The sequence below is a fragment of the Lutjanus erythropterus genome, chromosome 4, assembly GCF_056507025.1.
Source record: "Lutjanus erythropterus isolate fLutEry1 chromosome 4, fLutEry1.hap2, whole genome shotgun sequence".
NCBI lineage: Eukaryota > Metazoa > Chordata > Actinopteri > Lutjaniformes > Lutjanidae > Lutjanus > Lutjanus erythropterus.
Genome location: NC_139320.1, coordinates 5810381 through 5832723, shown reverse-complemented (window position 1 = coordinate 5832723; position 22343 = coordinate 5810381). Strand labels below are relative to the sequence as shown.

General features: G+C 37.6%; 2 protein-coding genes across 4 annotated transcripts in view; both read right to left on the bottom strand.

Moving 5' to 3' along the window:
• Positions 1 to 1146: 1146 nt before the first annotated feature.
• tnfaip1 (tumor necrosis factor, alpha-induced protein 1 (endothelial)) lies at positions 1147 to 13506 on the bottom strand. Of its 2 annotated transcripts, none has more exons than XM_084716819.1 (7): positions 13322 to 13506; positions 10276 to 10631; positions 8549 to 8718; positions 4057 to 4140; positions 3593 to 3645; positions 3228 to 3423; positions 1147 to 1914 (listed from the first exon to the last, which is right to left on the bottom strand). In XM_084716819.1, the coding sequence occupies exons 2-7, from the start codon at positions 10520 to 10522 to the stop codon at positions 1684 to 1686; spliced, it is 981 nt and encodes a 326-aa protein (XP_084572945.1). In that variant the 5' UTR covers positions 10523 to 10631; positions 13322 to 13506; the 3' UTR covers positions 1147 to 1683. The 2 variants fall into 2 exon arrangements, with proteins under 2 accessions (XP_084572945.1, XP_084572946.1); XM_084716820.1 differs by lacking the exon at positions 13322 to 13506 and adding an exon at positions 10779 to 10840.
• Positions 13507 to 19190: 5684 nt separating this feature from the next.
• Positions 19191 to 22343, bottom strand: part of tpst1 (tyrosylprotein sulfotransferase 1) — a 72991-nt gene continuing 69838 nt past the window's right edge. The window contains exon 6 of one of the 2 annotated variants that reach the window (XM_084716817.1): positions 19191 to 19676. The gene's annotated coding sequence lies outside the window, so the exon portion shown is untranslated. The remainder of the gene's footprint in view (positions 19677 to 22343) is intronic. The other variant, XM_084716818.1, reaches the window with a different exon arrangement.

The following is a 22343-nucleotide window of genomic DNA, read 5'->3' as shown; positions in this document are numbered from 1 at the left end:
CGTCCTCTTCTGCTGAGCTGTAATCTCTCATCCGTGAGCAGATGCACGCTTACATCTGCGCAGTGATCTACCTGCAGGAATCTACAGGAACGAAAGTAAGAAAGTAGTTCCTACATGAAACTGCTCACAACAAGGTCTGTAGATTATCTAGAGTAACCAGGTCATGATTTCTGGAAAGAGACACTGCTTTTTGCTTAGAGCACCACAGGTCAAGTTCCATTTAGTTCCATTATATTGAAGGCAGGAGAAGGCAGACATCTCCAAAACTCTGCAACTCACACCAGATCAAAAGTTATGTGCATTTTCAATTTAAGATGGCTGCAAAGATGCAAAGATGTGAACATAAAAACTTCTTCACTAGAGCTGGGGGTGGAGTGGGCAAACTTTTTCAGCTACTGAAAAAGGGGCATGGAGAAAAAAAGTTTGGGAACTACCAAAAACAAAATTAATTCATTTTGTTCAAGCTGTGAAGAGAAAAACCATTAAATAAAACCCAAATCATGACCTTGTTTAAATTTATGCTTCTCCAGTTTCTTTATCTCCAACTTAATTTCTTTAAAATTCTGATTTGTCAGATTTTTCTTCTCCATGCCTCGGGTTGGAATCAAACCCATGGCACTGCTGAGGTTTCAGTTTTTACCAAACGAGGAGCTGGGGCAGGGAGAAGCACAGTAGGACTTTATCACTTTAATGTGGAGTATGTTTGTTTGTTTGTTTGTTTGTTTGTTTGTTTTTGTCAGCAGTCTCACTCACTTTGTTACTTGCAGCAGTATTGGCCGTTTTTTGTGATCAACGCTGTATTCTTCATGTAGTTCAGTCAGCAGGGTTTGCTTCACTGCTGAGAACAGAACCATTCTCATTTTCATGTTTTCTTGTTTCATAGCATCCTCTGTTCGACAATCAGCTGTTCATGGCTGTTCATATTCTCCACGCACACTCACAATGCAAGCTTGTTTTAGCCTGGCTTGAGTTAGCGTGGAATCAGTGTCAGTGGAACAGCTTAAGCCTTGAGTGGAAGTCGAAGTTAATTCAAGCTCAGCTTTTTCACTTGAGCTCAGATTCATGTATCGGCCTTGATGGAATATCTCCTGGTATGAGGGAAAATACTGTGTCTGCCCACTAAAAACATTAAGAAGACAAGAACAGTTGAATAACAAGAACTTTTATCTTCACAACTAGGAAAAAGGCATTCTGGTGAACTGCATTTTAACATGTTAGAGGCACACTAATTCTGGAAAACCTAAAACAGGTTCATCTTTGGCAAACAACAGGCCGTTGTAAATGTGGATATGAAAATACAGTTTATAAATATGAAACGTGCTCTCCTGCTGATTGGGAGTCTAAGTGCTATGATTGTAACAATATTTCTTCTAAGAAATAGTGCATATTAGTGATTTTTCCTCCACTACTAATCTACCTTTAATAAAAAACCTACAGTCTTGTGGATATTTAAAGTAGCTGCTCTGAATCCTCTGATAATAATTCATAAATTATGATGGACAGAGCAGACAACATCACAGCTATCTAGAGTAAAAAGTCAGTTGCAATTACATCAAGGCCACAATTTGGACTTCTCAGATAGTGGTAAGAGAGTAAGATGGTAAAACTATTCAAAACATCAACAGCTGTCGTGTTTGAATGTTGAATGTCATCAGATCTGTCCAGCGGTTTGCGGCTTCAGTCTCAGTGTCCGAGCGGCCGGTCGTCGTACGTGCTGTACCTCTTCACATGGATTCGACGGACGCGCTCACGAAGCTCGGCTCCGCCGGGCCCCTCCTCCTCCTCGCTGTGGGAGCCGCAGTTGTTGTAGCTCCGACGCGTGGCTTCCAGCAGGGAGTTGTCGGGCAGCGGCATCGTCTCGTACAGCAGCGTGTTCAGAGTCTCCTCGTAGATGCGGGCTTCAGGAAACTCCACCTGTGGCAGGAAGAGACGGATACCGACTCTTTTTAGATTGTGGATAAAGGTACTGAATATTCAGAACTATTTACAAGTCAAAATGAGCCGATGTTCCAGGCTTCACTCATGCCTGCAGGCCAAACAAAGCTTGATCATGATACATTATTATATTGATTCTTTGGACAACAATACTGTATTTATCAATATCAGGGTCTCAGACAATATCATATGTCCATTTAAACATTCAGTTACATTTACATCAGCTGACAAATAAATTATGTATGGTTGACCCCGACTAAGATTTTCTTTAGTTGGATCAGATTTTTGCAGATGAATTCAGAAAAAAGTCACATCCACATTAGCTGCATTAACATAGACAACATTTTTTCGACCTGATTGAAATCCCAACAAGAAGTAACAACAAGAAATACCAACTTAACTGTTTTACATTTTACGCCTGCTGTGAGGAGTCTCACCTGCCACAAACATGATAGTAATCAATTAAACACTTGTTCTTGTAAATTCGGCTTAAGTCTTACTGAAAAAGCGACAATTATTTAAACACAATTGAAACTTTTAGAAGCAGTTTACCAACTACAGCCTCTCACAGAGGAACGTCTATTAGCTGAAAATGATCATGACAACAGATGAACCCATTATAAAAGATTTTAGCATTTTAGTGCAATGTTGTTTAATTATTCTATTAGATTTACACCAACCTGATCTGACCTGTAGTGCTATTTATCTATCTAGACTTTTTTGGTGTGAGTTACAGGGTTTTGGAGATATCAGCTCTAGAGACGTTTGCCTTCTCTCCAAAACAATGTGACTAAGTAGCACTCAGCTCGTGGTACTCAAAGCTCCAAATAAATAGGTTTCAAGAATTCAAAACCAGGTTTTCTTTCCAAAAATCATGAACTGTTTGTTCAGATAATCCACAGACCTTGCTGTGAGTAGTTTCACGTATGAGCTACTTTGTTTCTAGTAGAAAGAAAGTAGATCTGGTAGATTCTACCGCAGAGAGAACTATGCAACTCGCACCAAAACTACAGACCAGAGGAAAAATATAGATTTTTGGGGTTAACTGTCTCTTCAAATAACCAGAGTAGTAGACTGGTGTGTGAAATCACATTGCTCCCAAACACACAATCAGTGTTTTGGTTTTTTTTAAATCATTATATCTTTAAGATGTTCTTTCACATGGAGTGAAAAGAGGTCAAATCATGATTTGACTGGAGTATTCCTCTTATTTTTGTAATACCATGAAATAATAGTGTAAAAACTGCTCTGCTCTAATCTGTCAGTCTAAACGCAGCTTAACTAGTCCTCACCTTGGTCTGCTTCTTCTCCGTGGCGTAGACGATGGATGTGCAGCAGACCTCGGCCAGCTTGCGGCCCTGACCGTAAAAGGACCAGCAGCAGATCTCGTCTCCGATCACGTCTTTGATGAAGAGGACGCGGCCGTTGAAGCTGAGGGACAGCCTGTCGAACAGCTCGATGTTCTTCAACAGGTTGTCGTCTGAGTTGCTGCCCGAGACAAGAGGGAAACTTTATCGTTTACTCGGCTCTGTGGCCCAGAGCTTATTACTTTATTAGCTGGAAAGATCAGTGCTTCTCTCACTGAGCGCTGTGAGGAAGAAATAAGTCGATTATGTTTGTAATGATGGAAGCAGCAGGACCTCTGGATGAATCTTACCTGGTGTAGGAGTACTTGTTATTGCTTCTGTTGTATACCAGCTTCACCACAGGCTAACAGAGGGAAAAAAATATTTAATATCTCAATCTCATTGCTTTAATATTGAAATGTACCAGCTATGAATTCACTGCAACAAGGCATCATCCATTTGGCAGGAATATTATGACAAGAGAACAAAAAAAAAATCATGTTCCTATGAATATTTAAGTGCATTGACATAAAAGAGAATAATAAGAAAATGTTTTCTGAATCTTTGAATAGCTGTTTAATAAGATTAATGGATATGAATAACATTATCTTTTAATTAATTGTCTACAACAAATCCCATTTTCTGGCTGTAATGCAACACAGAGGCACGATCTCCTGTGTGGAGATGCTGTTAAAAAAAAATCGAATTACATTTTCAGCATCACCTCTCAGCATCCATAATAAATAAAGAAACTCCAGTCGAAATGTGCATTTACCTTAGCAGAAGACTGGATGAGCCTCTCCTCTTCTTTACTGGAGGTGACCACAGGAATAACACACAGGGGCTGCTCTTTATTGCCCTGTCCATCACAAACAGACACACACTGGGAGTTAGATGCATCATGGGTAGCTTGATACTCTTAATTTGTTCTAATCAGAGTTTAACAAAACTATGTTAAAATGAGTAAATCCAGACTTAAAATTAAGCCCAACTCTGCTGCACAATTAAAACTATCCTGAGTTTAATCAACCTAAACCATACTGAGTTTAATCAATATGCAGATGCTTGCTTAACCAAATTAAAACAAATCAATAAATAAACTAATTTGAGTGCTGCTGGGATCAAGTAGGTATAAAAGAAGAGGCAAAACCTTTAACTTTCAGCTGCTTTGTAGTACTTAAAAAAGTCGCATTGTTTGCAAGCTAGTTGAAAAGTAAAAAAAAAAAGCAACAAAATGTTTTATTGTTTGCTAGCCAGCTAAAAAGTTAAAACCTTTTATTTCCTAGCTTGCTAAAAAAGTTCACAACATGTTAGCCTATATTGTTTGCAAGCTAATTTAACAGTTAAAATGTTTTATTGTTTGCTAGCTAATTTAAAAAGTTAATAAAATGTTAGCTTAGATAGTTTGGTAGCTAGTTTTTAAAAAAAAGTTTCACTGCTTGCTGGCTAACAAAGTATTGGCCTATACTGATTGTTAGTGCATTTCAAAGTTCACAAAACATTTTATCATTTGCTAAAAAAAAAAAAAAAAGGCAACAAAATGTAAGGCTACAATGTCTGTTAGCACGTTAAAAAGTTCACAAAACATTTCATTGTTTGCTAGTTTGCAAAAAAATGTAACAAAATGTAAGTGTGTTAGCTAGCTAAAGAGAAAGAAAAAAAAGAACACTACACTGCTTTTATTTTTATTTTTCAATGTTACACTGTTTGCTTGCTAGCTACAAAGTCAGATAGCCTAGTTAGAACCTCTAATTTTGTTATATTTTGATAATTATTCTTGGTTAGAACATGGACAAACAAAATGCACATCCATCAGTGAGGCAGGTTAAAAACCAGCCAAATACAATGAGAAAAGAAGGTGAAGGAACAAGACAGAGTAGCACACATCATTACAGCCCTTGGTACAGCTTTGTCATCCTGTTACCGACACATTTCCATCACAGTTAGGCTGACAGGTGTAGAATTTTGAGACAAGATAAGTTTGTAAAAGCCTGCTAATGATGTTATCTTGTTATCTTGCTGTTATTTGGAGAAGCAGAGGGGAGTACCAGTATAGGATGCTAAGCAATGTACTGCTGTGGACAGGGTCAAAAAAACTTATCACTTAAGTGTACACTATATTCAGAATATTTTCACCACTTTCAAACAGCATTTTCTGATGAAAAACATCATTTTAAAGCCAAATAGTCACTCTTTTGTTTGTACTGACTCTCACTGGCAACATTTGTTATTTTACCTCACAAAAACAAAGGAGTTGCTGGTCCACCACTAACAGTTGATCTGTTAGTTTGGGGTTTTTTTAAACAGTAAGTTCAGATCCCAAATCACACAATAACACCAACAAACTATCAGATCAAAGCAGCAGTAGATCAGCAACTCCTGTATTCTCCGAGGAAGAATTACTGATTTTACCAAAGGAGTCTGGTGCCTTTGTCTCACAGCAGTGAAAATATTCTAAATACAAGGTACTGTTAAATTGATATTGATATTTTTTGGGGGAGCTAAAATACATATTGACCACCATCTACTATAGGTGACACACCTACTATGGTTAAGTACCTCATACAACCCCACGTCAAATAATCCCAGCTATCCTTTCAAAGACTAATTGCCATAAAAATTCCATTATTCCATTTTTTAAATTAATAAATTATGACTGGGTTATCACGATTGCAGAATCTTAAACTTACATCGTAATTCAAAAGATACTTGATACAACAGCAAGAAGAGAAAAAAGTCCTGTGGACACACACTTGTTGTCATTACCAACCTGTCCTGCACACAGTGCTGGTGCAGAAAAACTCACTGAACATTGTCTGGTTTTCACTGCAAACCACATTTCATGTGTTGATTCTGCTCACATTTTACTTTCCTTTTTCTACTTAATGCACAAAAAAATCTATAAAAAATGTATGACATACCACCCCTGAATCACAAGGTTATGTCATGTCATGTATATAGTGGCAGCCAGGTTGTGTGCTGTTCATTCATAAACTACTGGACATGATGATGAATGAATGACAGGCGCTGAGCTTTGAGTTCAGTGTCTCGCTGCCTCGCGATCTGTCCCCCTGGAAACTGAAGGATGTGTAAACCTCGGCAGCCCGGCGGACGCTCCTGTGAACCTGTCAGTATGATGCATGCCCGCTGACACTTGTCTCGCACAGATGGGGCGGCAAACCGTGTTGCTGCTATAGCCTAGAGACACAAATATACACTGTGGTCCAGAGCAAATCAAATCTGTACATCTGATGGGCTCTGCTGTACAGAACTCACTACTGCAGCAAACACAACACACAGTCATGGTGAAGCACTGAGGACCACACACTGTGTGACTGAAGGAATTCTTACAAACTGCTACAGGAAGTAAACAGTAAATACAGGTAGAGGTAATATATGAAAGCATCCATCATGGCACACAGTATAGCTGCGATGATTAATCAAATGATTGATCATTGATCAACTACTAAATTAATCAGCAGTTATTCAGTCTTTTTTTTTTAAATAAAAAATGTCCAAATTATGTTAATATTTTGTCTTACCGGGTCAGTTACCCACTGGGTAACCCACAATAATGGGTTAATGGGTATAAAGTTTATTTATATAAATTCATGGGTGCGGGCACGAGTGAAAATGAACTAACTGCAGGCAGGAATCAGGTGAAAACAAAGTAATTGTGCAGTATTTTTTGACATTTACATTTGCTAAAAGGTGTGTGTCGATGTGATATAAAAACATTTTATGAATCATAATGTTACTGTACAGTTCTGTGGAGTGTGATTTTCTTTTTACTCCACTTTTTAGTCCACTTTGTGTACTTGAGCGCGACGAGTTCTCCTAAATCGTACACACTACTTAAGAACAAATCTGTTCATACCAGTGGTTCTGGCATGAGGCCCTGTTTCACCTTGGTACTGATCATGTATCATCACCAGGGTTCTCTGGGGTTCTCTAAGTTAAATTTAAGACTTAAATTTAATGCCAACTTCACAACCACACATTTACCAAGTACTTGAATTTAGCAGATCAATATAATACTCATAGTCATATTACCTGGAATAGACTTACCCTGTTTGTAATTTAGATTCTGCTGCCACTTTAAAACCATCACTTTTAGGTTCTTTTTCATTAACAAGTAATTGCTTTTTTAAGGATATACGCAGTATTTTGTTTAAAAAGAATACATTCAGAACAGAGTTAGGATTGAATATTTTAAATACAACTAAAGGTTGTCTATAAAGCAGCAACACTGAAGTCTCTCTCAATGTCAATAAAATAAATAATATTTCTAAAATGAAAATACTGAGTGAGGTTTATTAAGAATGAAGACCACAGACATCAGTCAGTGTCTTCATCCTGTCCTCTGTCCTCAGGTACCGCTGACAGAGGGAGGAGGGGCTGCTTTGTCTCTTCCAGCGGTTCAGTTTACAAGAATTTGCCAAATTTTAATATCTGTTGCAAACAAACAAAAGCTAAACAGTCAGACGACATTCAAACAACTTTTGTTTTAGCTTGTTTGCAACAACTGGTTATTAGCAGAGCCATTGCGCTGTTTGTGTAAAACAGTGGATGTGAGCAGTGCCAACTGACACATCACCGTTGATCAGGTGTATTGATAAAGTTTTGGCTTTTTACTCTGCGACTTTTATGGCACTCACTTGCAGTAACAAGCGTAGTAGTCGTCAACTCTTATAGGCTTATGTTTGACTTATTTTCTCTTTACTGCCCTTCTACTGCTGCATCTCTGCTCTGCTGTTCACTGACCTCTGTGTGTGTGTGTGTGTGTGTGTGTGTGTGTGTGTGATTGTGTCAGTGTGTGTATATGTGTATGTGTGGTGTAATAAATACACCAAAACATATGCATCTGCATCAGTTATTTATGACGTTACGGTATTTGTGTAATCCTACGAAAGGACAGAGAAAATTAAGACCTTTGCTGACAAAAATCCAAGACTGTAAATGAAATTCAATACTTTTAAAACCTCAATTAAGTATTTTTAAAATTAAATCCCATTTCCCTGATAACCCCGATGTGGAAAACACGAGTTGGTAGGTCGACAACACCAGATGTTAAACCAGTTCCAAAAGAAAAAAATAAACAAACCTGATGTCAAAATGTTTGCAGGTCATTTTGAGGATCTGAAGAATGTCACTGACAACGACTGGATACACTGTGCATCACATTAAGACCCAGCGCTCATCTGATGATACGTAAACATTTTCTTTTCTCTATATTTAAGGTATCAGTCAGTGTGCATGTGACTAACCTGCAGGGAGGTTTGGCACAGCTCCACCAGGCCTTGGATGAGGTAATACTTTGCCTCGGCCAGCAGCTCCTGGACAGCCTGACGACCTTTGGGTAAGGCCACTGTGCCGTCACGCAGGTAGCACAGGATGCTGCCAAAGTGTTTCCCACTGCGGTCGATCAGGATCCAACCTGAGCGGAAACAACAGACCATACTGAGAATACGTAGCCAACTGTAGTTACTGCCACAGTATGTAGTGATTGTGTATTTTATATTGTATTTTGACCAAACAGTACTGGACAGTGTGTTTCTATTCTGTAAGTCACCTGCATTTACTGTATTCTGTATTGCACTTTTATTTATCTTTATTTATTGTGAAATTGTATTTATTGCGTCAGCTTGTTATGTGTTGGACTACAGATGCAAATTAGCATCTTGCTAAATCTGGTGCAACCATGTTTTCATTTCATGTCATTGATTGTCATTGCACACTGTCCTTTTGCAAATTAAATAGACTAAACTAAACTAAACTAAGAGTTTGCAGATTTTCACTGAAACAAAACAATGTGTGGTCAAAAAAACAGAAAACCCAACACCTCTCAGAGCCAATGAGGCCATAATCATATGAAACTTTTTCGAGTGTTAATTCAGTGAAATCAGCTCATTCATTCATGACTCGGCCTGTTGTGATCATGATGAGCAACAAGTGTGTTTTACAATAACAGCTGATAACTTAAGACATCTGTGATTTAATTTCTCAAAGTAAAAGTACACAGTTCCAGCCATGAGTGATCATCAACTGGCAGCTCACAGGAAACATCCAGCCCACAGATTGGTCACCAATGGAAGCACAGCAATATTTATATATTTGCAGTATTATGAACTGGTGAAATTCCCAGAAAAAATGCTAAACCCCCCCCCTCCCCCATTTCATTCAAATTAATTTAACAGGCGACACACGTTTACTGTTGTTGTGAAGAAGTCACAGGAAATACAATGTCTTTGTCGTTAATCTGAGACAAAATTGTTTGTGCAAAATGAGACAACGGTCATTTTGGGTATTTGTTGACAGCAGATCAGTTTGAAATATTGCTGGGAGTAATGGAACAAAAAGAAACAGCCACAGTAAGCTGTCTCTCAGTCACGTAACCAACTCCTTTCATTGCGCCCTGTGATTGCAGACTCCCATTGCACTCAGATGTAATGTTTTGTTTCCCCCAGAATACACTAACCTGTAGCATTAAAACACATTTGCTGTTATCAACAGACTACAGGTGTCACATGTACAGTAACGGTGCAAGTGCATAAGAGCCTCCAAACCACCTACAGCTGATTCATATTTCCTGCCAGTCAGGACTACACTCTACAGATTTGAACCACAACTCCTCAGTCAACTCAGCAAAGCTTTGAGAGCATTTTCTAGTTAATGATCTAGTTATTATAGATTTCCCATGTTTTTATGCATATGTTCACACTGATTCAGGCTTAGAAAAGTAGCAGTATTTTGTAATTAAGATGAAAATATTAAACAATGATTGGGTAATTAGGCCTAAATATCTTCCTTAGTTGACAGTCTGGCATCCACACAGTCTGCTTGGACAAAGTCTGACACATGGACAAACATAGTTGGTGACTCCTGCTCTAAACAGTCACTGTTAGTTGTTGTCATGTTGAATTTTACCTTGCAATGACAGCATAAAGTTGATTTTAGTCACTGGTAATGCAGAACAGTCAGCTTGTCGGCTCACCTTCTTTATCAGTGAACACTTCTTTCTTCCCGCTGAACATGGCTTTCAGCATGGAGTTCTGCCTGGTCAGCACCTGCAGCGTGGTGTAAAACAGGTTCCCGCCGACGTTGAGCCGGACATACTTGTTGCCCAGGCCCACCGCTCCTCTGTAACTGCAGGTCTTGGTCTTGGGACAGGCCAGGGGAGGGGGCGGGGAGGCACGGTCAGACTGGGTGTGATGCTGGGGCAGGCAGCTGTCCCCGGACATGTCCCTTTGGAGGTAGATGACCACCCTGCAGACGGAGGTCCGAAGGTCCCCCGCCGTGGTGACAGCTACTGATGAGGCCGCCACAACCTCTCACTGCTCCAGATCATTCCTGACAAAAACACACAGAGCTCTGAGCTGGAACATCTCTGTGGAGCCGCACAGGAAAAGTCGGTGTTGATAAAGACTGTTTGACTGGTGAAGCAGGACGCCCAGTGGTCAAAAGCATGTATCACACTACAGAGTGGAAACCACCTACCCCACTGTTATCTTTTCCTCAGTTCCCCTTCCCATTTAATGGAATGTAGCTGGGTGGGAAGCAGGGAGGGGGCACATAAAGTAAGTAAATGAATAAATTAGAGATGATTAATCATTAATCGGTAAGTTTGTTTTGGTCTGTCTTGTTAGTCTAGAACTTATGGTCCATTTGTAGAGCCATTTGTTGAATAAGGAGAGACTATTCAGAGAGAGAGACTTATTGCTTCATAAAATCTGTTTTATGAAAACTAATTTACAACTAGAATTGTTTAATAAACAGTAAATGAGTTGACTCTGGATATAGACCTGGATTTAGCCCCTTTTTTTTCATTTTGGGTATAACCCCAGAGAATTATGATTAAAACCAGAAATATTCAATAGATTATTGGAAAACTGCATGGCTGCAACCACAAGCATTAAATCAATTGAGAGAGATGGTTAAAAGGGTTTATTTTATATGCAATTAATAACAGGTAACCTTAATTTAAAAACAGTGGTCTTCATCACACGATAGAGACATATGACGACTTGTCTCTCAAGACTTCAAAATAACTAATGTATGTTTGGAAAAAAAAAAAATATTAATAATAAATTGTTCTGTTCCTGTTTATTTATAATCTGAGTGCAGAAATGTGGAGAGAACACTCTAACGCCTTATTTACCAAATAAATTAGACTTTCTTGTTAATGTTTGGAAGATGTATGAATTAATAAAATGTAAATGTTGGATCAAATTGTACTTGATGTAACTGATCTGTTGTTCATGACTGAGATTATAATTTGTTCTTGCCTTTTATTATATAGCACTTCTTTCTTATTACACGACTTGATCTGTTTGCGCAGTGTTTGTTTTTGCTTTTCATGTTTTTACTTATTTCAAGTATTGTCGGTGTTCTCTCAAATACTGTTATGTATTGACAAAAAAGCAACAAATATCTTATGAAAATAAGTACAAATAGAATGAATAAATCAAACTTGAACTAAGAAAAAGATCTGAGGTTTGCTTCTTATTAATCATTAATGATTAACAAACTTTTCATTATTAATATGTCCAAATCTTATCCAATAATAATAAATAATCCAAATCCAATATTAGGAAATTTAAAGGCAATATTTATTGTGACTTTACACAAGCATACAAAATTATATATCAAGATTCATTCTCTGCATTTAATCCAGTGGGCAGCCAGTATACAGGGACCATCTCTACATCCATGATGAATGGGGCCTGATGGATACCAGATTTTTGAGACTAATATTGATAATGGCATTAGGTAGTAAAAAACATACCTGTACTGATATAGTGGAATATAGTATATTGCAATGATCCCTCAAATGTCATCACTCACTTGTGACAAAGATGTGGAATGGAGGCAGGATATTTTATAATTTAACAATAAACTTTACTGTCCAAAATGGCACCAGGGTAAATTATAAATTTACACACACACACACACACACACACACACACACACACACACACACACACACACACACACACACACGTGTATATGTACATACACATATGTGCACACACATTATTATCTGCTGTGATGTGTAGTAATGTTGAATAAATGAATATCCGGGTTTTAACTTAAAAGAGCTGCCTTCCAGCTGGTTGAGATTTATTCAGTTTGCTTTTCTCAGACCCTAAACGTCGTATCTAGATATGAAAACTAGCTTGAGAACTCTCGCGAGATTTGTTCTCGTTTTCTCCTTATATGTAATTTACAAACTAATTACGTTGATAAGGTGACGATGTTGACACGACCAATTCCAAACTAACATATCAGATGAATCTGTACAACGTTTACATAGAAAAGGATCTGACTGGTGAACAGTAGATAACCTGATTTAATAAATCACCTAACTACAACAAGTGGACTCGCTGTTAGTTGGAAATTTAATTTTTCTTAGTTAACTAGTCTAGTTAACTATTACTACGCCAACAGGAAGTTGTGAGTTAGCTTCGCTGTCCTGCTCCGTCGTATATAGACATGTATACAGAACTCCCTTTAAAAATGTGCTCATTTAAATATTTTCTTGTTTGTAGGCTAAAGCCCAGCGCTGTATAGCTCTATTTTAGTAAATAGCGGAAATAGGTATGGTATTCTGGTAAATTCGTCTTGTCAATACACTACTACCCCTGCTTTAATACATCAAAATATTATTGCAATGGTATATTCAGTTTGCGTCACTTTTAGTTAGTGCGACGTCCTTGGTGGGAGTGTTTTGCTAATGTTAGCTAATGTTCAAGTGGGTGGTGAAGCCTTCAATACGAATGCGTGACAACCAGACATACCAACCCATCCTAAAAGTTGGAATTGTTGTGAAATATGAGTTATTCTACTGATTGAACACACGCCGAATTAACTACTATAATGTGAGGCAACAATCGGAAAAGTTATCTAAATGTATAGCCTCAACTAAACATTAAAAACGCTAGATTTTTCAACGGAGTGCGTAACGTTATCGTCCCTAGCTACATCCACTAGAGAACAACACGTAACAGGGCATCAGTTTACGAACATTGACGTTTACTTACCGACTTCTCCGCGTTGTCTTTATGTGCTGTCAGATAACCACACACCGTATTGCTAATTAACTGTGCCTTTGACGCCGTGAGACAGAAATCCACAGGAGAACCAAAGATCTGAGTTGTGAAAAGTATGTAAAGTTAAACTCGCTCCTCTACTTCTTCTTCTTCGAATGAATCTACGGCAGGTTGCAGTGTGTGAAGCAAAATGCTGCCCTCTGCAGTCAGTAACGCGCATTGCGAACCGTTTTCCATGGCACGTATCAGTGGTAAGACACATTTATGTAGGTTACTTTTTATTTATTTACCATTTATTTTGGACAGATAGATGTTGGAACGAAGTGCATTTAATAAAGAATATTCTTCAACAATATTTTTATTTTTTTAATTTAATTAATTTTTAAAAATATTTTTTAAGAATAAGATAAGAGAATTTCAATTATATGATTATATTGCATTTAAATACAGTACAATAGAATTTTTCACAGCAGCCATTTTGACTTGAAATAGTAAGTAATGATACTAAGGTTCAGTTCCATTCAGGTCAAACAGAGACAGGGTGCCGCTCTTGAGCATGTTGGAAATGTCTATACTACCTTAATTAGTATCATTGGTAACACCTGTGTTTACTGTATTTCATAATAATGTGGTTGCTGTGAAAAAGGTATATTTTGTGATCAACAATTTTTATTTTAGAAGAGACGAAACACCACGAACATACAAACAATACAAACAACAGTGCTGCACACAGAACAAAAAGAAAAAAACACAAGTGTTGGTGGTGATAACTGAAAGCATGAGGCAAATATAACCAAGCAAAACACATATGTAACAAACCATTGCAAAGTTTGTTTGCCAGCTAGCTAGGATAATTTTTCTTTAAAAGTCATATTGCTTGCTAGCTAGGTAAAAAGTTGCAAAAGATATATTTTTTTACTAGCTAACTAAAAAGTTTACAAAAACAATGTCATATTGTTTCGTAGCTAGCTAAACAGTTGGTTAGCCTTATTAGCCTAGCTACTCATGATGGCTTAGCAGAGAATTATTTTGGTCAATCCATCTACAAAAATTACATTTTTAAATTTTTTACCAAAGTCTAGAGTAAAAACTAAAATTATATTTTAAGAGCGGTTTAGATTTTTTTTTTCTTAATTTTAAGTTAGTTTAAAAGTTGAGTGCAACATAATTTAAGTTAAACCATGATTTATTCGAGTTTACTTGAGTTTACAGATCCTTTAAGTCCTGTTAATACTTTTGACAAAGTATTTTAACAGAGTGGTTTACTATAGTTAAGGATAAGAGCACTTTTTCCACCACTGCAGTGAATGTAGTCCACCCGACAGACTCAACATGCGTTTGAAGCACTGAGGCTCGAATAGCAGGGATAATTTGACTTCATCAGTTTTATCTGGTCGTAATACTGCCTGCATTATGGTAAAAAATTGTATTTCTGATTTTCTATCAAAGTAAAAGCACAGCCTCCTATATTGAGAAGACTTATGAAAGTCAACTCTGTTGTTGTTGGGGCGCATGGCATTATAACACATTTAAGTGCACGTTTGCTTCTGTTCTGAGTGGTGGAAATGATTAATGACACAAAGCGATTAAGGACATGCACTCTGCCAAAATATGTATACAAGAGGATGCATGCTCTTTCAAGCTGTATTTACCCCCTGTCTATAAAGCCCAGTATTCACATACCAAAAAGTGTTTTATTTTACACATACTTCAGATCATATCTAATAATCTTGGTGAATATAGATAAGTTTCTTCTTTCCTATCACAACTATAGGGGGACACACCTTCCATCAGGCTGTATTTTCAACTTTGACCTGCCAAAATATGAATCCACTGTCTGTAAGGCACAAATCATTTTGAGGTGAGTGACAACCCAGCAGAGATTTTGTATATATATATATATATATACTGACAGGTTTTGGGTCTCGGGCTCAAACATTATGGGACATTTTAGCCTGCTTCAGAAAATAAGTGTGTTTAGGCAGACTTAACAGGCCCTTGTGTTTTTACCTCTCCTCGGTAAAACAATACACACATTTAAAATGCTTTATAAACGGTGTGCTGCAGATGAATTTACTTAATTTGACTGAATTTCTTCAACAGTCTATTATTTAGTTGGTGACTCAAATAAAATCTCTGGGGATGACAGGTGTATAGTTTCTAATAGGGCCTATATACAGAGTTTATTATTAGTTTTTATTTGTTACTCAGTGACTGACACATTTTGCTGTAGTTTTAGGATACGTGATGCCTTCATCTTCAATAATGAAAAAGAGACGGGTCAGGTTCAGAGGGGAACCCTGACCTATGTGAAATCTCCCGAAAGTTATCAATTTAACAAAACCGTCATTTCCATGATTGTAATTTTTTGTCCCTAGATCAACTCACACAGGAAAGAAGAAACTTCTCTATACTCACCAGGATTATCAGACATGATCTGAGGTGTTTGTAAAATAAAACACCAGATGACATGGTAAAAACTGGATTTTACAGACAGAGGATACATATTTTGGCAGGTCAAAGTTGAAAATACAGCCTGAAAGAAAGTGTGTCCCCCTATAACTCTTGATAGGAAAGAAGAAGATGTTCTATATTCACCAGGATTATAGACATGAACTGAATTATTTGTAAAATTAAACACTTCATGGTATGATGAATACTGGGCTTTACAGACAAGGGGATACATATAGTGTATCCTCCTGTATCAGATGATACATATTTTTATTATCATTATATTATCAGTTCTCATTATGATTATTTTTTACTCTTAAGGGAGGAAGAAATCAACCACATCCAAAGGTAGATCATCATTTGCAGTGGAAACATTGATAACATGAATATAATATAGTTTACAGTGCTGCAGTCAGAGTCCTGTACACGTGGCCTAGATGAAGCAAAAAATGTGTTAAACTGATTTACAGTAACGTTGATTTTACTGTGTCAAAAGAATGAACAAATTCCTCACAGGAGGTTGAATTACAGCTTCCAAACACTGGAAGACTAAGTCATGAATTATCCTGCACAGTACTTTATAACACTGTCAAATGATAACTTAAAAAAAAAGTTTTGTTTACGAGGAAAACATGATTGCATTTGTGTAATAAACTTAGACAAATACAGAAGAATAAAACGTTTATTTTGATGCATGAGTCATGTATTACTTTGTAAAACCTTGCTGGCAAAAAAACAATATTCACATGATAAATGATATAATCCATATGTTGCTGCATTTCATTAACTTATGTGACATCAAAGAGTAGTAAGGCATGATCACTTCCTGTCAGAAAGCGTGCGGGGGTACAGCATCTGACTGGAATCGTGCCCGTTGTTGGTATCTGGGGCATCAATCCCACTGCAGTGGGAAAAAGGGAGAGGGGCCACACCTCCCCAGATGTTCCAGAGAGATAAAAGCAGGGGGTTATGGGATAGAATAGCATGAAATTTTACTAAAACAGGAAGAAGAATGTCGAGGCCGCTATTGCTTTATCATGCTAACAAAGGTGTTTTCTGCAGGATGCATGGATGTTTCTTCCATATAGAAACAGGTGAGAGCATTGAAATGGACCACAGATGATTAAAATGTAATGCAGGTATTTAATGTCACGTAAAGGGGCTGCACAAAATGTTTCTGAGGGTTGCCATTGATCTGTGGGCTGCACTTTGAGAACCCTGTTTTAAAGGATGTAAACAGACAGCTCTAAAGCCGCTCTCATCAGTATTTTATATTAATAATGGATCAAATGACTTTACAATATGAAGGCAGTCCCAGATAATTATCAGTCTGCAGTTTCCCACAGCTCTGCTGAGCTTTTTAGCTTTTCAGTTTGTTGTTTTGTTGTTGTTTGTGGTTTTAAAGCTGACACTGAGAGAGCCAGAGACGTGACAGCAGAGTGGAGACAAGTCATGAAACACGTACATGTTGAATCAATCAATCAAAAGCTCACAGTGATAAACTGATGGCTGTGATGCTGAAGGTCACTGGTTCCTGTTCCTGCTTGTTCATGTTTCACCATTATCGACTTCTTTTCAGCAGTGTGAACATGAGTGGAAATAGGAAAAGGGATCAACTTGTGACTCAGTTGTTGTTTAGGGACATTATATTGTCCTTAAGGTATTTAAGAAAGACCATTAAAGCAGAGTAGTGTGATATGCTACCCTGCTTTAATGGTCAGCTCATTTCCTCGTCACTGTCTCTAACAAAATAAGTGTTGGAGGACTCTGTGGAAGTTGTGGGTTTCAGCCTGAGAAAACTCTTAACTGTTTTAGTCCAGAACGCAGGGGACAGCCTGAAAAGCTTTAGGTGGCAAAGTGTCTCTGACAAAATAGCTGTGTGTGTTATCAGCAGGTTCAGAAGTTTTGAGGTCTGATCCTCGGGGTAGCTTACCGCCTTTTGAAGGCTGATGTCCAAAAGGAAGAGCAAAGGGCTGTAGAAAAGAACACACTGTTGTCTCTACTTGACCTGCTGTCAGGAAAAGGACAGCTGTGAAGTTTTGAAGTCCAGGGCTTCATTGTTAGAAGGTGCTTTTTGTCCCGCTACCAGAGGAAAGAGTTGTGAGCTTTAAGAGATGTGTCTGAACAAAATAGCTCTGGCTGTTACAGACCTGCTCGTAGACCTTTGGTTCAGGGTTTGAAACTCAGTGAGTTTTGAAGTCTGACGTCTAAAGAAAAGACTTAAAAGCTTGAAAAGTGGAGTTTGAGTGTCTCGGACTGAACGGCTCAAGATGAAAGAAGTTTTGAGGTTGTGGGTTGGATCCTCAAACAATGAGGACGACTCAGAACCTCTACGAAATAGAGTTCTCTAAAGTAAAGTGTAATGATATTCTGAATATAGCAATGGATTTTTTTAGGTGGCTAAAATATATTTTAAATTAATTAATACATTTTAAAATATATTATGTCCACAGCAGTACATGGATGAGAGCAACCTGTCTGGGTACTTTGTGCCTGTGTCATGCTCCGCCCCTTTTTAGGTAAAAATAACCACTCTGATTTGACTGGCAGTCAATACAAATTCTGTGGTCTGAAGTTTAAACACATAAAATAAGAAAAGCGTATCACTGTTTAGCTACCAGGAGCCCAAATCCTCTGATCAGTCAGGTGAGCAATAATGTTAAGTCTGTCTCCATCAAAATGGACAAACAGCTACCTTATTGACTGTCCAAGTAATGTATTTCAGACATCTGTCACTTGTTCTGGTACCACAGAGCCAAACTCCATTCTAAAATCAGGTAGGATACGGTAGAATAACATTTTTTTCACAGTAAAATCTTTAGTTCCACCTTGTTCTACAGACACATCGGCTAGGGCTGCAGCTAAACTTTTTATTTTCTGTCAGTTTAAACACTGGTCCAAATGTGGAACCACATGTTTGGACCTGTTTTTCCACGTCTTTCCTGTAACAATTATTTTTTATAATCAATCAGTCAATCATTTCCTGCACCAGTTGATTAGCTGTTTGGCCCATAAAATATCAGAAAATGGTGATCAGCGTTTCCCAAAGCCCAGGGTGACGTCCTCAAATGTCTCGTTTTGTCCACAACTCAAAGATATTAAGTTTGCTCTCAGAGGACTAAAGAAACCAGAAAATATTCACATTTAAAAAGCTGAAATCAGGGATTTTTCAAACTGATTGAACTTATCAAAATAGTTGGTGATTAATTTAATCATTACTGACTGGTTGTTTATACACTTCCTGTTTTCAGGAAGTGGTCATGGCACATGACATATGGTTTCCTGCATCCACAGTTCAGCTTCCATTGCCAGTGCTCCTGCTGATTCTCCAAACTGGCGGTGTGTTGATCACCACCTACTGTAAGTAACCTGAACTATTCCTTTAATCCTTTTTAAAAAATAAAGAGGCAGACGACAGTTTTTTAAAAAAGCATTGTTTATCACGGTTGATACTTCAAACTGATCAGTACCCATGACATTGCACAATACAAAGGCATGAAAAAAAATGTAACATTAAAATAGGTATTGCATCTTCCAAAAGCTAATTTTCCATTCATAAATACTTCTTGCGATTTCAGTTCACTGCAGTTTCTTACAACAGAATCACAGAGTTATTTTTCTCTAAATAGACAGAAATCATTTCTAAAAATCGATGAGCGTGATGTGACACGAAAAATAACAATCAGCAGACATTCTGTGGGTGTGAGTAGTATAATTCTTTTGTACAGTACAACATCGAAGGCCAAGAGTTCTCCGTAGACGAGGAGTGGTAGCAGCCCGCAGCAGGAGGCTGTCCCGCTGTGGTCATGTGACCTTTGAAATGTGCCGAGGCCCAACACAGACCGTGAGATGGGTGAGACGATGTCCATGATTTGCTGCTCCACTGCACCGAATCCTGTTCCAATCAGAGCAGAATTACATTTTTAATGAAGTGTGGACATCAACTTGCAACTCTTACAGTAGTCGTAGTGAGCAGTCATGAGTTACAAGGACTACAGATTTGACGTGTTATGGTCGAGACACATCTGTTATTATTAATTTTATTTAATGAATCTGTCAAAAAATAGAAAGTTTATGTGTTGAGCAGTATTCCCGCCTTTTTTAAACCAGGAAGTGAGAAAGGGGACCTTAGGGTATAGCTTAACATTTTTATGCCTGCATTATCAGTAGGTATTGTTGCTTTTAGATTTTGAAGCTTTTAACATGTTTAATTGTTTGAAGTTGTGAATTCTTATCTGTGATAAGGCTTAGAAAAGATTAGAAATAAAAAATTAAAGCAAACCAAAACGATGTAAAACCATATACATATAAATCCTTAAAAATTCTTCAGCAAAAAAAAAATTGGAATCAGTGTGTTAATAATTTTGTTTTTCTTTTATGTTTGTTTTTGGTGGAACATGATTTGCCCCAGTTCTCAAGAATGGAAGTCACACCTGTACACTAAATATGAAGTTAAGGCTATCAGTCAGTTAGCATAGCTTAGCATAAAGACTGGAAATAACTTGCCTGGCTCTGTCCTCTTTAAAGCTCACTGATTAACAAGCTACATCTTGTTTGTTTAGTGTAAAAACAACCTTTAATCATTTTGTAGGGGTTTTGTACCAGTATTTCTTGGCTGGGAGCAGTCATTTTTTGGAGTATCTGCTGGTTGCCTGGCAACAGATCCCAGCCAATAAATAATCCGGTTCACGCACTAAAATGATGTAGTGTTGCCTGGCTGCATAGTCATTAAATTTAGTCTATGGCGTTCATGTACATGGACACAAAATAAAAGTCTTGGATAGGTTTAGGCACCAAAACTACTTGGTTAGGTCAGGATTGTGGTTTAGGTTAAAATAACAATTTCCTTAAAACAATCAACATCAATTCACCTGTCGTCTGTAGACCCTTCACCAAATTAGCTCTGATTCTTGACCAGGTCCATTTAAGATTCTTGGTACTTTGGCTTTGAATGGAACTGCTGTAATTAAGGATGTCACAAAAGGAGGATGTAAGACAACTTAATATTTCTTTGCTTCTAGATGAGAACCAACTTTTTGGGTTCCAAAACAATTTACTTTTAGTGGACAAGCCCAGAACAGTTCAACAGTAGGTGCATAAACTGGAATGAAGCCTGTCCCATGTTGTAAGGCCACATTCAAGTGAAGTACTGTGTAAATGTTTTGTTATATCCACAGTGTTTGTCCAGCAGAGGGCACTGATGAGTTCACACTGTAAATATGCTGCTCAGTAGACATGTTGGCCACGATTCTTTCAGAACTAAATTAGGGTTTTAAAAAATGTTTATTCATGTAAAATTTTTTTTAGCTCTCTGCCCCAAAAGTCTAATGTTGATCAGGTTGTAATCCTTCTTTTTTAAGGTGATAATACAGTTATTTTCCAGGGTACAGATTAGGGATGGGCACGATTAATCGATGATCGATAATTGATCATTAAGAATTTTGTCGATCACGTAATTTTTTTTCGATTTTTCGACAGTGTTAAACAGAGTTCATGTAGTGTGCGTCAAGAAAGCAATGTAATGAATTTCACTCTGTGGCGGTAGTAAAATATCCCACCAGCGGGGGGGCGATATAGCCTAAGGACAACAGAGAAAACCGCCTGCGAGCTGACTTCTGCCCTGCCGCCGTATCTGAAGGTAGTAAACATGAAGCGTGCACGGCAAACAAAAACAAGTAGGTTAAGTAAGCTATAGCCCAGGACAGTTACCACCGTAGCCTTCATGTAAACCTATAGGCCTATAATGTGTTATTGTTATGTGGGACCTCCCTCTCTCAGTCGTGCCTTCTGGCAAAATAAAAAAAAAAAAAAAGGTCAGCTGCGAGTCTACTTTGTTCTTTGATTAAATGACTATTAGTTAATAATATGATGTTTTATTTTTGTGTTTAAAGGAGGCGAAATGTAGCCTATTTATTTTGTGTTAGAGAATAGCCTACTGGCTCTTATTTTGTTAAGATCCCGAGTCCCGACGCCTCCGCGTAGGTCTATTTCTATTGTTTAACAGTTGCACATTTAAATTGTAAATCGCGCAAGACGTGGATTAAAGTTCTCCTTAAATTATTATTATTTATTATGATTTTTTGTTCTGTCTAAAAGAGGCGGAATTGTATTTTGTTTGAGAAAAATAGTACTGTCACTGGCTTTTATTTTGTGAGGAGTTTCAGCCCGACGCCTCGTGGTGTTTTGTTTAACAGTTGCACATTTAAACTGTAGCCTAAATTGTGCAAGAGGATTGTTGGATTAAAGGTTCTTCTTGAAATAAATACTTAATTGAGAAAAAACAGACTGCCTGTGGTATTTTTAATCATTTTTTCTATCAGACATTTCTTAATGATTAAATCGATAATTGATTGTTAATTCTCATGATTATCGATCAAAAACTTTGTCGAAAATGCCCATCCCTAGTACAGATATTTAAAGCCATACTGACAGTAAATGGTACAAGGTTTGTTGGATGCTGCACCAGTGACCATAATAGTACTGCATTGATTCAGGATACTTTTACATAAGAAAAAAAAAATCACATCAAATCAGAGAACTACTCTACATTTTACGTAGGACA

Coding starts and splice junctions, on each gene's coding strand:
- tnfaip1 (XM_084716819.1), bottom strand. CDS start 10,522: ATGTCCGGGGACAGCTGCCTGCCCCAGCATCACACCCAGTCTGACCGT. Junction 3,424..3,592: donor AACAAGTACTCCTACACCAG/GTAAGATTCATC, acceptor TGTCTCGGGCAG/CAACTCAGACGACAACCTGT. Junction 1,915..3,227: donor CGGAGAAGAAGCAGACCAAG/GTGAGGACTAGT, acceptor TTCCTGCCACAG/GTGGAGTTTCCTGAAGCCCG.